Source organism: Silurus aristotelis (genome assembly GCF_946808225.1).
Source record: "Silurus aristotelis genome assembly, chromosome: 25".
Lineage (NCBI taxonomy): Eukaryota > Metazoa > Chordata > Actinopteri > Siluriformes > Siluridae > Silurus > Silurus aristotelis.
Window position 1 is genome coordinate 8125185 of NC_139598.1, and position 12756 is coordinate 8137940.

The window sequence follows — 12756 nt, forward strand, 5'->3', positions numbered from 1 at the left end:
TTTGTTCTGTTGTCAAGCAAAAATCTCAGTTTAGTTCAAAGTGTATGTACCAAGTGTCTTCACTTCTGTCAGCCTCAACCAAGCTTGTGAATAATTCTTCTTACAATAAATGAACCTAAAGCTCATCATAAAATTTATCCAAGATTGCCTCCCGTGTATCTATCTGGCATCAGCAGGGTTCAGGCTTTGCATTTTCTGGAAATAACGACTTATTAGCATTCATTGGAGGTTCCTGAGCATGATCACTATTCGTTTGACTCACTATGATAATCAGAGTGCAAGTCCACAGACAAACAGCAGGCTGGCAATAAAGAAACCAAAAGCTGTGTCTGAGCCTAGCTTGAGTCTTGGTTAAAAGGGAATTACCATCAACGTATTTTACCCCAGCACAATCATGTCCTGGGGAAAGAGCTTGTTGTGAACAAATAAAAGAAGGACAGACATGCTTTCCTAGGATGGACAGATAGTTGTTTTAAAGAAGAGATTTCAAGGCCTGCAGTGCCAGGTGCAAAAGGCATGGCAGATGGCAGATGAAACAGCCAGGGTCAACACAGAGGTACTGAAAGGAGGCACGTTTGGCTCCGGCACCGTAATGCTTTACAAGTCTCAATGGATCTGCTTTCACAAGACAAAGCAGCACCAGTGGATTTAGAACATGATCTTCTCTGATCCACAAACATAAGAAATAATGTTTTTAAAGTGTTTTATATTATCAGTGTAGTTAATAGTATTGTATAATACATTTCTCAAGGAAACTGTGGTTGGATTTTCTTTATGTTTTTAAATACAGTTTTCAGAGGTTTGTCTATAATTGACAAACAAAAAGGTCACTGAACAGGTTATGGAAAAACATTTTTTTTCTTCAAAACCTCCCACTCATTAATGAATAGCAGCGCAAGCTGTATTTTTTTGGCCTTCACAGACATGCTGTATAATGGAATAGATCTTCATGCTTCCTTGGTCCTCGGCAACCTGACAAGTTCATCTTGTCTTATTAACTTTGTGAAAGAGACAAAAACTAGCTAGTATGAGAAGAACTATTAGTAGCTGTTTATAACATGTTCAAAACCAATTTTTCTCTCATTTCACAGCACTGAACCTGACTACAAATAGATGAGTTGAGTAGGAAGGTAGGAAGTCATTATTTCATAAATAAAAAATGGTTAACATAAGCAAATTGGGAAAACGGCTAGGTTGCCAAGCTTCCTACTTGGGAGTCGATTTACAAACATTTTTAGGCTTAGCGCAAAGAAAACCCTGGTTAAACAATCCAATAGAAAGGAAAGTGAGGAAGGATGAGGCTTACACAAATAATAGAAACTAGATTCTGTTGGCAGAAAAGATCTAAGAGAAAGAAAGTAAAGAAATCCATACACTGCTCCCAGGCTAATTCCATTAACAATCCCCCAACATGCCTACACCAAATCCCACATCTTTAGACTCCAGCAGCCAAAACACCAAGGCTGAGCCATGTATTTAAACAACTATATGGTTCTTTTCCAGTGTGTGCCCAAAATACAAGCCATCATGCAGCTTTTCTTTGGGTGAGTCTTTTTAAGAGTGTTACTTCTGTTACTTCCTTTGTGTGAGTGGTTTTTTTTCGGTCTCTCTCTTTCTTTTTCTTTCTCTCTCTTTTTCTTTTAGGCATGTGTATGTGTGTATGTGGGTGCGCAATGAAGGAATGTGGATTTACATTAAAACGCTTCTGTGAGCCAACTGTCAAGGCTGACAACATTCGCGTAGGAGGTTGAATTGGGCATCTCAAATACACACCATTCAATCAGGATTTTACAGAATAATCCGGATTTCCCTTTGTCTGTCCGACAGCTGACTCCAAAGCTGCATAAGAGTGGGAGTTCTTTATTCATAAAGGTATCAAAAATGTAATTTTTTTGTTCCAGACTATCAAATTCGGGACCAATTCAAAAACCTGTCACTTACTAAGTGGCACTAATTTTTAAAAAAGCAGGATGTTTTTAAGCAGCTGAGGAGAGATACTTGTTGATGTATGCCATGGAGCTTTTTGGCGCAGTGTGGTCCTGTGTCCATGTGAGCAAAACTCGGTTCTGTGGACAGATAATGATTATGTCATTAACCCAAAGCGTTTAGGCTGAGCGCCACTTGCCACGGTTCTCTGAGCCAAACACATTCCATGCTTGAGAAACCAGGACCACAGATATGTGTTGATTTGCTCTTCTACTGTTGTGAATATCAGTGCTTTATTTTGAGATTCTGACAGAAAAAGAACAGCAAGTACAGTCATTAAGCTCAGATCCGAACCCACATGCTGAAAAAGCGAGGAAAACATGGGTGAAGCATTGAAACGAGAATGAAACCTATACCTAACACAAAGCAACTTCTGATCAGTACAGTAAGTGGACAATCATTAGTAATCAAAAGCGTCAAAAACAAAGAATCCTCAAGAAATTACTCATAGACATTAGTCATTTAATTAAGATGTACAGTAAATTATCTGCGATTAGCTTATAGTTCTCATAACCGTCCACTTTCACATTGACCCACTTTTATCTGTGGTATAATATCTGCAATCTACATTTACTTCATGTGTCCAAAATAATTTGCGCTTTCAAACTCAACGTTAATTCTTCAGTTATTTATGATAAAGCAAATTATTCATTCACTATTTACTGAATTATTAAGTAACTGCCATGAAACCACCGGAAAAAAAAAATCAAAGGGCAAACGTTATGCGAGTGTGAGGGATATAAAATATGAGTGTTTAAGGTGACAGTTCGATGGTCAGAACAATGTTTCTCCATGTCAGGGTTTCTCAACAACAACAACAACAGCAATCTTACCCGATATCAATATTACAACCCAAATACTACCATAAACGTGCAGGAGACAAGGGGAATTCCCAGCCACTTTCTCCGCATGGCTTTGACCTGTTCACAGAAATTGATGACTAACATTTAAAAAGACCCAGGACATTTATTTTTACTCAGATACATTTATTTTTCTGACTAATCACTGGTTTCAGTGACTTAACCTGAGAGGCAGATCAAGTATAAAACAAGGACTAAGGCATGGTATGTTTTGGTAAATTGTGGATCATTTCTGTAGTTGTGGGTGTTTTTTCCCCACACGCAGCTCTCACTTTTTGCTCAGCCCGTCTCTCAGATCCAATATGTCCTCTCTGTTTCTGTCACTGATCTACATCAAGAAAAACATTTGTGGAAATTACGGGTGCTTTCACATGTGCGGTGGTTAGACCGTTTTTAATCTGACCCTGGCCTGTTTTTCCCCTTTGTGTGGTTTGTTTGGTAGTGAACAAACGCTGCAGTCGCACTCAGGACCGGACCAAAACAACCGTATCGATTTCGCTTGAATTCAAATGCAGCAAATGGAGCGATTGGTGTAAACGTTCCCTAATAAATCGTTCGGGCAACAAATAATTGTTTTACAACACAAAATTCTACAGCTTCTGCACTTGGGTGGGATACTTACTAGCCTAATCAGCTTGGTCCTGCACAACACAATACACCTTCTCTACACATCTTCAACACTATGCAGATCTTTGATAACCAATCAGCTTTCAGATCTCTCAGTGCTGTACCTTGCGCCCTGGAGAAACCAGCACTCCCTGTAAACATCTGGGCAGGAAAAGAGAAAACCCACAAACCTCTCCCTTTTATTAACTATTCCGGCTATCTCTCATATCTTGGCTTGTTTTCCCCTTTTTTTTCTCGCCTCAATCCACTTTCCTGTCTCTTCTAATTTTCCCTTTCTATACTATATTCGATCGGTCTTCACAGTCAGCACCAACTATCTGAATGCGCAGCAGGTTTGTTTGCAGTAATTACTATCAAACTGTCAGAAAGGACAAAAAAGACAACAAAAAAACACCTTCCTTTCTCTCATTTTCTTTGAATATTTTTTTTTTTGCCAACATACCAGCTTTGGTGTCTACATGGCTTCCACAAACAATGTCACTTGAAAGGGAGCGAACAAAAAGGCTTCTGGAAAAATGAATAGCGATGCAGCGGTAGCGCTTCTAAAGTGTTTCGTTTTCTTTGGTAAACGCATCAAACACAACACCCACCCAAATAAAAAAGGTGCAGGTGGGGTCAAATGTGCCTCAAAGGCGAGGAGCCACTAGTTGTACTCTACAGACATGCACGCACACTCGCATACACACACACACACGCACACACACACACGCACACAGGAACACAGGAACCACAGGTGTGCTGTGTGTGGGCTGAGCACCTATGCATTTGTAGCCTGACTAAACAAACTTCAATACAGGAGGCACCATGTTTTTGTCTGAATGGCTAAGTAGAGATTTTTTAATTACACCTGATTTAGTTAACAGCAGCAGGAAAATTCTTTTTTCAGACGTTTACAGTTACGATATTAAGGTTTTTTATTTTTTTTTCTTGCATTGATTTGACTGGGGAATTTATTTCAGGGATAAAGATCTGTGACATTAAACACACCATGTATGAGTGGCATCTTGGGAAAACCCTTATAAAACCCTTTTTGTTTTTTACATTTTCGACTTCCGACTGAACTGAACTGTTTTTATGTTATGTCGTTGTAGCATCCGAAAATCGGGTTATTCCCAAAAATGTTAAAAGGGACAAAATGACCTTCACTGTACCACGCTTACACCGATGCAGAAATAATTGCCAATAAATTAAATTCTCTTTGCCAAATTTCTTCATCAATGTATTTTTTATTTGGTCATTTTAAGATTTAATACTTGGCCCGCTGTCATTTGTACGTAAGCCTTCCTCTCAGTCTTGAAGAGCAAGGGCCTCATGTACATTTTGACAGCTGGTATCTCAGACTGAATTGATTAAGCTCATGGACGTTTCACTACGAGATAGCTATCCATCAACTTGATCCTATCATAAAATTCAATAGCTCAGACATCTTTAGACAGACTGACTGCAGTTCTAATTAGATGCCTGATCCTATCAGGCAAAAAGTAAAGGCAAGGTTAGAGGGTAGTCTAAATAAAAACATTTCCAAGTTTAACAAATATATATATATATATATATATATATATATATATATATATATATATATATATATATATATATATATATATATATATATATATATATTTAATTGCCAGAAAAAAGAAAAATAATTTTTGATTGAAACCTGTAACTTTTTGCTATTTCTTTTCAGAATTTACCCTAGCAACATAAAAATGGATTTTCCCTGGCAATCTCATATATTTTAGATGTTACCTCTGTAGAAACGATATAATATACTAATGCATGGTATTAACATGGGAGAAGGAAAACCTCCACATTGCTATAATCACGGGCAGAATGGAAACACACTTTAATCTTCGCTTATCTCCAGGGGGTATGGAATAAACAGTGCTGCTAATTCTTATTGTTGATTGTGAGGGCACAATGAGTTATACGGAAGCAAACCACACAGTCAAGGGCCTGTGGACCCCCCAACATGCAGTTTAACAACCTGGCAATTACAACAACAGTAACCAGTCATTTATCGAAAGGAAAAACAAAGTAAAGCTGACAAACTAGCTCAAAGCGAAAAGTGCACTAATGAGACCCTGAGTAAAGAACATTACAACCCAGAACACACAAGCTAGCTGAGTAGTGTTTACTAAGGTTTATGAGACATACATTTTTGGTTATAGCTCACCCCTTTATTAAACTCCAACTCAGAACAGGTACTTCTAGTGTCTATGAATTTTATGTACAAAGTACACAAGAAGAGAGGACTACATGAATTCAAACCTTTCTTTGGCTTGACAGAAGATGTTGTCATTGTTTATTCTTTGTTCATAATTAAGTGTTGCTTGAATATAAAACAACTAGCCAATATAAATCTCCATGGACCAACCAGTATGAAATTCTTGGTCCATAAGGTTTATATTGGCTTGTGTTGGTGCTGGTGTGGCAGCATAATCTCCTAAGCACCGGACCGAACAAATCTGACATGGGTCCACTGGTGCATTATGCTGGTCATGCTAATGAACAGCTATGCTTGTCTAAGCTGTTTTTTTTTTTTTTCATCATGGTCAGCAGTCTTTGTACTCGAGCCTTGTTAAACAGAGATGTGGCCTAAATGTGGAGTTTAAAAGCAAACCCTTCCATTAAGTGACCTTTTGTGACCGAAGTGGACCAGGTGGGGAACCTTTCATGCAAATATCTATCCATCCAAAAAATTTAGACATGACGGTGCAGAATTGACATTTTAAGAAAAATATGACCTCTCAGTCAGAAACCTGAACTACATTCATAGAAGTCTTCTGTGCAGCCTCACATATAATATGCAAACTGTTATTATGGTTTAATACCAATTCTGGTTTCCAAAACACTTCAAAGTCAGATGTTCTTATTTGCAAGAATCGTTTGTGCATTAAATCATTTTCAGTAACCACTTTATCGTGGCCAGGGATGTGGCAAAACCAGAGCCTTGTCCAAGAACACAGAAAGCAGGAATACACCCTGGATGGGACTCCTGTCCATAACAGCACAACATACACACAAAATATCACAAAATTATTTTATACTTTGGTTCGGTTCAGAAAAGATTTCCATACATAGAACAACCAAACACACTGAGCTCAAGATTGAACTACAGAATCTGAATCTGTAAAACGCCATAGACCTATTCCATTAGACCACCTTTCCGTAAAGCTTTTTTTTTTTTTTTTTATCATCAATTTCACTTAATTATGTCCTTCGTTTTGTCACACCTGACGTGATTCGCCATTAAAGTTAGAACGCCTGCTTTTTTGCTCCATATAAATACAGGTGTTTCAAAGTGCTCAGAAACTCAACTGCATGGCAAATTCAATTGATAGAAGAACCAAAATAAGATGAAGGTCTCGATCACGTGTTGGGTAGAAGGAGAGCCTCAGCGGGGTGTCAGAAAGAAGAGCAATGAAAAAGCAGCAGAACCGTGTGCAGCATTCACCAAATACTAAGCAATTATTCCATAGGCGTTATTCAGGTACTCAAAAATCACATTCAAACGTGGCAGTTTACACTTTTTACATTTTTTGAGAGAATAAATAATTGTGCTTTAGTCCATTTTTGAATATTTAAATGATTGTGTGAACACTGTACGGAAAATCATTAGCATGTCAGGGGCTTTTCTTCCCTCTAAGAGTACACGTTTTTTTAATGATTTGGTCTCTGTATATGCCTCTGTTTGTTAAAAAGGACACGTGATATTCCTTGGTTAAACTGAAGCTGTGTAAACAATTGGGATTACTAAAGCCACCAGGTTATTGATTTGAAAGGGGTTGAGTGACAGGGGCTGAGTGATGCCTTAAGGCCAATTATTATTTATGACCTAATATCTGCAAAAAAAATGAATAAATAAAGCTCAACGCGAGCTGTATGGACTATGGATGAAGTGCACTGACAGGAAGCAATAAAGATTCCTACTAAAGTGATATGGTATCACAGGAAAGAATGCAGGAGTATACACAATCGAGTCAATGTCAGACATAATCAAACAGATCCTATGTTTTAAAAAAAAGCTTAAGGGCATTAAAAGCCACAAATGCACAATATAGAGTCTCTGTGCACACTTATTCCCGTTGCAATATCCAAGGTGAACATGAAGCTTGTGTTTCTTGACAAAATGAACTAAATTAACCTCTGATTGCCTCTGGCCAAGAAAGTAGCTGTATTGTGAATAATGCACACATGAGTTAAAACATCATTAACATACTGCCAGGATAATTGCTTCCTAAGTGCACACAGTCTCATCGTGTTGACCGTTATCACTTTATCACTACTTGGATCTAAACCCCTCGATACACTCAAGGTTTCGAATATACATTCCGGTACATGTAACAAGGATTTTTTTTTTTTCTTTTTAGCTCATTTGTAACTGTTAGATGGTTGGGTTGAGAGTGACAATGAGAAATACAGTAGATGACGTGGCATGACTGGGTGCTCATTTCTGTCGGCTCAGACTTTCTCTTCAACCCGTCCTGTCCGAACGGTTTTCTCTGCACTCCATCTCCAAGTAACCTGCAGCAGATGTGTTAAGTAATGACCGCCATTAATTTTGCCCCAGTCCATCCGCAGCCCAGACAGGAATAATGGTCCCACTGGGCCACCACCCTCCCACCTCATGGCTCTCAGCCAAAAATAAAACAACAACATCTAGGCTATCCTGAGTGGAATCTAGCCTGCGCTGATCCCTGATGCTCATGCCATATCGATATTAAAGTCATGGACATGAAAATGAACATGACACAGAGTGCAAATTATAATTTTGGATTCCAAATTTCCGATAGATGCAGCCAGAAACTGGTCAAAAAAATGTTCATGCAAAAGTGCACAAAGCAGTGATGGGCTGCTTCAACTTGAGCTGTAAATTATTCACTGCTCAAGCACTGCATTGCAGGAAGGACTAAGCTGTAGAAAGATCTCTGGATATCCCCATATCTTTACCTACTAATGAAAAACAAGTAGAAGATGAAGCAAAGGAGGAAGAAACACATTTCTTTGGAGTTAATGCTGGGACTATTTAGAGCACTATTTTGAGGTGATTTCATCACGTCTTTAAGCACATTCAAGAAAATTTAGCACTCTACTATGCACTGCTCTAGCTGAGAGTGGAGAACATGATATGATATCATACCTGGAGGCGGTTAGGGAATACAACGCGATTCAAACATTCAGCATCTCCCTGAAATATCTGCTTAACAATTAGGTAGAAAAAAGAAATATGAGAGATGACGTGTGGGTGGTATTGCCACCTCACAGCTCCGGGGTCAGTAACGTTGCGATGTTCCATTGTGTAAATGAAGACTTCGACAGGTTCTACCCATGTCCTTGAGGGTTTCCTCAGGTTTGCCGGTTTCCCACAAGTCTCAAAAACATGCATGTGGGTGGACTGGCTATTTTATCTTGCCCCTTGGTGTAAATGAGTGTGTATATGCGTGAGTGTATAGGTGCCCTTATTTGGTTACTGAAAATGAATGAATGGATGGATGGATGAATGGTGTGGATAAGTTCCATAAAGCATGATTTCATAACGCATTGCCTTGTGGAAGTGTGAACCACATGCATACCAATGCTTGGAGTCATCGAGGGCGAATCGAGAGAGCACTCCTCGCGGAACATGTGTGCAAAGAGCACGTGGAACTGAAAGCAAGATTTCCCATTTTCCCCCCACAGGGATGTTAGTGCGCATGCGCGTAAGGAACACGCATACGCATACGCATACGCACCGCTTCTAAGAGACTGTGACTCCAACATAGTAAAGACTTCCCGGGAATTCAATGGGAGGATTGTTTATATATAAAACACATCATTTCTACAATAAAATAAAATTATATATATATATATATATATATATATATATAGATATATAGATAGATAGATAGATAGATAGATAGATAGATAGATAGATAGATAGATAGATAGATAGATAGAGGTATGGATGGATGGAGGTATGGATGGATGGAGGTATGGATGGATGGATGGATGGACGCACGCACTTACCCAGCCACCATTGTCCCGGATCCAGTTCTGCAACGGGCCGTTCAGGTAATCCGTCATCCAACTTGCGATGTTGTCCACCTGGGACGCCATCTCCTGGTTCACACTCTCCACGCAAAGGGTGCTCCCGAACTCGAAGAAGACCACGATGCGGCCCCAGTTCACCCCGTCGCGGAACAGCTCCTCGATGACGGCGGTGAAGCGGCGCTGCGCTGTGCTCGGGGTGAAGTGCAGCTGGTCGGACATGGCCGCGAAGTCGCGCTGGTATGTGCGCTCGATCTCGTCTCCGGCCTCACGCAGAACGCGGTGCAGCGGCAAGACGGCGCGCGGCCTGCGCTCCGCAACTTCCTCCGCCGCCGCCAGCAACGGCGGCTCCCTCGATCCGGCGGCTGTGTCGCGGAACTCCCACACGTAGCCTCGCTTTAAAAGTTTGTGATAGAGATACTTCTCGACAATATCCCGATTGTCATATGGACTTTGGTTTGCCATTTTTTTTTAAAAAGAAAAAGATACCGTGAATTAAACTGGAGCACGGAAGGAATGCGTAATTTCAGGAGGAGAAGCTGCTGCTGCTGGTGGTGATGATGGTGGTGGTGATGATGATGATGATGGTTGGGGAGTTGGGGGGGGTCACTCGCAACGCATCTCAGAAACGACCTGCAAACATTCCCTGTAAATCCTCAAACCCAACACGCGATCCATTTGCACGCCGGTCGCATTTGTTTTTCCTACGATCCCTACGGGGACGCGCGACGGCCGCGTGGAGCATTTAGACTGCACGACCGATACCGCGAATCGGAGAAGTTATGCTGCGGAGGCGCATGAAAAAAAAAAAAAAAAAAAAAAACGTTCACGATGCAGCAGCCGAGGAAACCCGAGGAAGGAGTGCGCTTCTGCGGCGGGACCACCGCGAGCTTTCTGGCGCGCGAGCGTCAGCCTCGATCGCAGCGCGAGATCACAGAACGCCCCCTTTTTTTCTTTCGGTTTTTTTTCCACCGTAGAAAAACTTGCAGCTCATTCAAGGTGCCGCTCCAGCGCGCGCGCGCTCTTTCATTCTCTCTCTCTCTCTCTCTCTCTCTCTCTCTCTCTAGTCCGGCTGCTAAATTATTTATTTATTTTAGGATTTTCAGCTGCAAACGCGATCCCTCGGAATCATAACGCGTGTGTGACGAAAAGACATTTTTTCCTGCATTAAAATCTCACGCGCATTCGTTGTCCATCTAAAAAAAAAAAAAAAAAAAAAAAGACGGAAATCGGTATGAAGTGGACGCTCGCGCTATACTTTTTTCGCCCCCTGTTCTCAATATGGTGCTACATTGCAGCAATTCCCGCTTTCGTCCTTAGAAAAGCTACGACTCAAGATCTTGACGTTGTTGCGGAATTGAAGCTCGCTCATTCAGTTCTGTGTGTGTGTGTGTGTGTGTGTGTAATTGGAGACTCTGTGAACGCGCAGGCTGTTGCTCGTGAGGGCCGGTACTTCCTCTACGTCACCCATTCAGTCTTTCACAGTGGTTACTAGCTGCGGCCAAATCCCAACCCGCCCATTCACTCCTTCCAAGTGCACTACAAAAAGGTTACATTTACATTTATAGCATTTGGTAGACGTCCTTATCCAGACAGACTTACAATTGAGCAGTTGGGGGTTAAGGGCCTTGCTCAAGGGCCCAGCAGTGGCTGCTTGTTGGTGCTGGGATTTTAATTTGTGACCTTCCTATCCAGCTACCACCAAACTATAGATTTGGTATACTTACATTATGCAACATTGGAGGTGGCTTTAAACTGTTCCATCATGGTGTGGATGGAAAGAGATGGAAATGGTGTAGGGGTGATTTTGAAGGAAGAGTACTGTAAGAGTGTAGTGGAGGTGAAGAGAGTTTCTGATAGGGTGATAAACGTGAAGCTAAAAGTTGAAGGGGTGATGATAAATGTCATCAGTGATTATGCTCCACAAGTGGATTGTGAGATGGAGGAGAAGGAAAAATTCTGGAGTTAGATGAAGTGGTAGATGGTGTACCTAGGAATGAAAGATTGGTGATTGGGGCAGATTTAATGTTCATGTAAGTGAAGGGAACAGAGGTGATGAGGAGGTGATGGGTAGGTATGGTTTTAAGGAGAGGAATGCGGAAGGGCAGATGGTGGTAGATTTTGCTAAAAGGATGGAAATGGCAGTGGTGAACACTTATTTTAAGAAGAAGGAGGATCATAGGGTGATGTATAAGAGTGGAGGAAGGTGCACACAGTGGGGCTATGTTTTGTGTAGAAGATGCAACCTGAAGGACATTGGAGACTGTAATGTGTTGGCAGGGGACAGTGTAGCTGGACAGCATCGTATGGTGGTCTGCAGGATGGTTTTGGAGATGAAGAAGAAGAGAAGGAAAGTCAGGACTGAAAGAAGAATAGGATGCTGGATACTGAAGGAGGAAGACTATAGTATGAGATTCAAGGAAGAGGTCAGACAGTGGCTCGGTGGTGGTGAAGAGGTGCTGGATGATTGGGCAACTACTGAAGAAGTCATAAGGGATGACAGAAAGGTACTTGGTGTGACATCTGTAAATAGAAAGGAAGACAAAGAGACGTGGTGGAATGAGGAAGTTCAGGACAGCATAAGGAGAAAACAACTGAGATCCACAGAGTGATGAGAAAAGTAGGCAGGAGTACAAGGAAATGCGGCAGCAGGTAAAGAGGGATGTTGCGAAAGCCAAGGAAAAGGCATATGAGGAGCTGTATGAGACACTAAGGAAGTAGAAAAGGATTTGTAGCGATTGGCTGGAAGAGGGACCGAGCTGGGAAGGATGTGCTGCATGTTAGAGCAATAAAGGATGGAGATGGAAATGTGTTGACTAGTGGATGGTTTGGAGATGGTGAAGCAGGAAGTGGATAGGATTAGTAAGGAGGACATGAGAGCAGCGATTAAGAGAATAAAGAGTGAAAAGTCGGTAAGACCCAATGGCATACCAGTAGAAGCATAGAGATGTTTAGGAGAGATGGTAGTGGAGTTTTTAATCAGTTTGTTCAACAAGATTTAGGATGGTAAGAGGATGCCTGAGGAATGGAGAAGGAGTGTGCTGGTACCGATCTTTAAGAATAAGGGAGATGTGCAGACCTGCAGTAACTACAGGGGAATAAAGTTGATCAGTCACACCATAAAGTTATGGGAAAGAGTAGTGGAAGCCAGGCTGAGAGAAGAGGTGACCATCTGAGAGCAACATTATGGTTTCAAAACAGACAAATAGTTTTTTTGAGAATGTTGATGGAGAAGTATAGAAAAGGTCAGAAG

The 12756-nt window shown here is 41.1% G+C and overlaps 1 protein-coding gene across 2 annotated transcripts in view; it reads right to left on the reverse strand.

Annotated features, from left to right (window-relative positions):
- bcl2a (BCL2 apoptosis regulator a) overlaps positions 1–11531 on the reverse strand; it is a 48869-nt gene extending 37338 nt beyond the window's left edge. For both annotated transcript variants that reach the window (XR_014531580.1, XM_083530060.1), the window contains exon 1: positions 9483–11531. Coding sequence is in view for 1 of the 2 variants with exons in the window: in XM_083530060.1 (XP_083386186.1) it covers positions 9483–9968 (486 nt within the window). In the remaining variant the exon portion in view is untranslated. The remainder of the gene's footprint in view (positions 1–9482) is intronic.
- Between the last annotated feature and the right edge of the window lie 1225 nt (positions 11532–12756).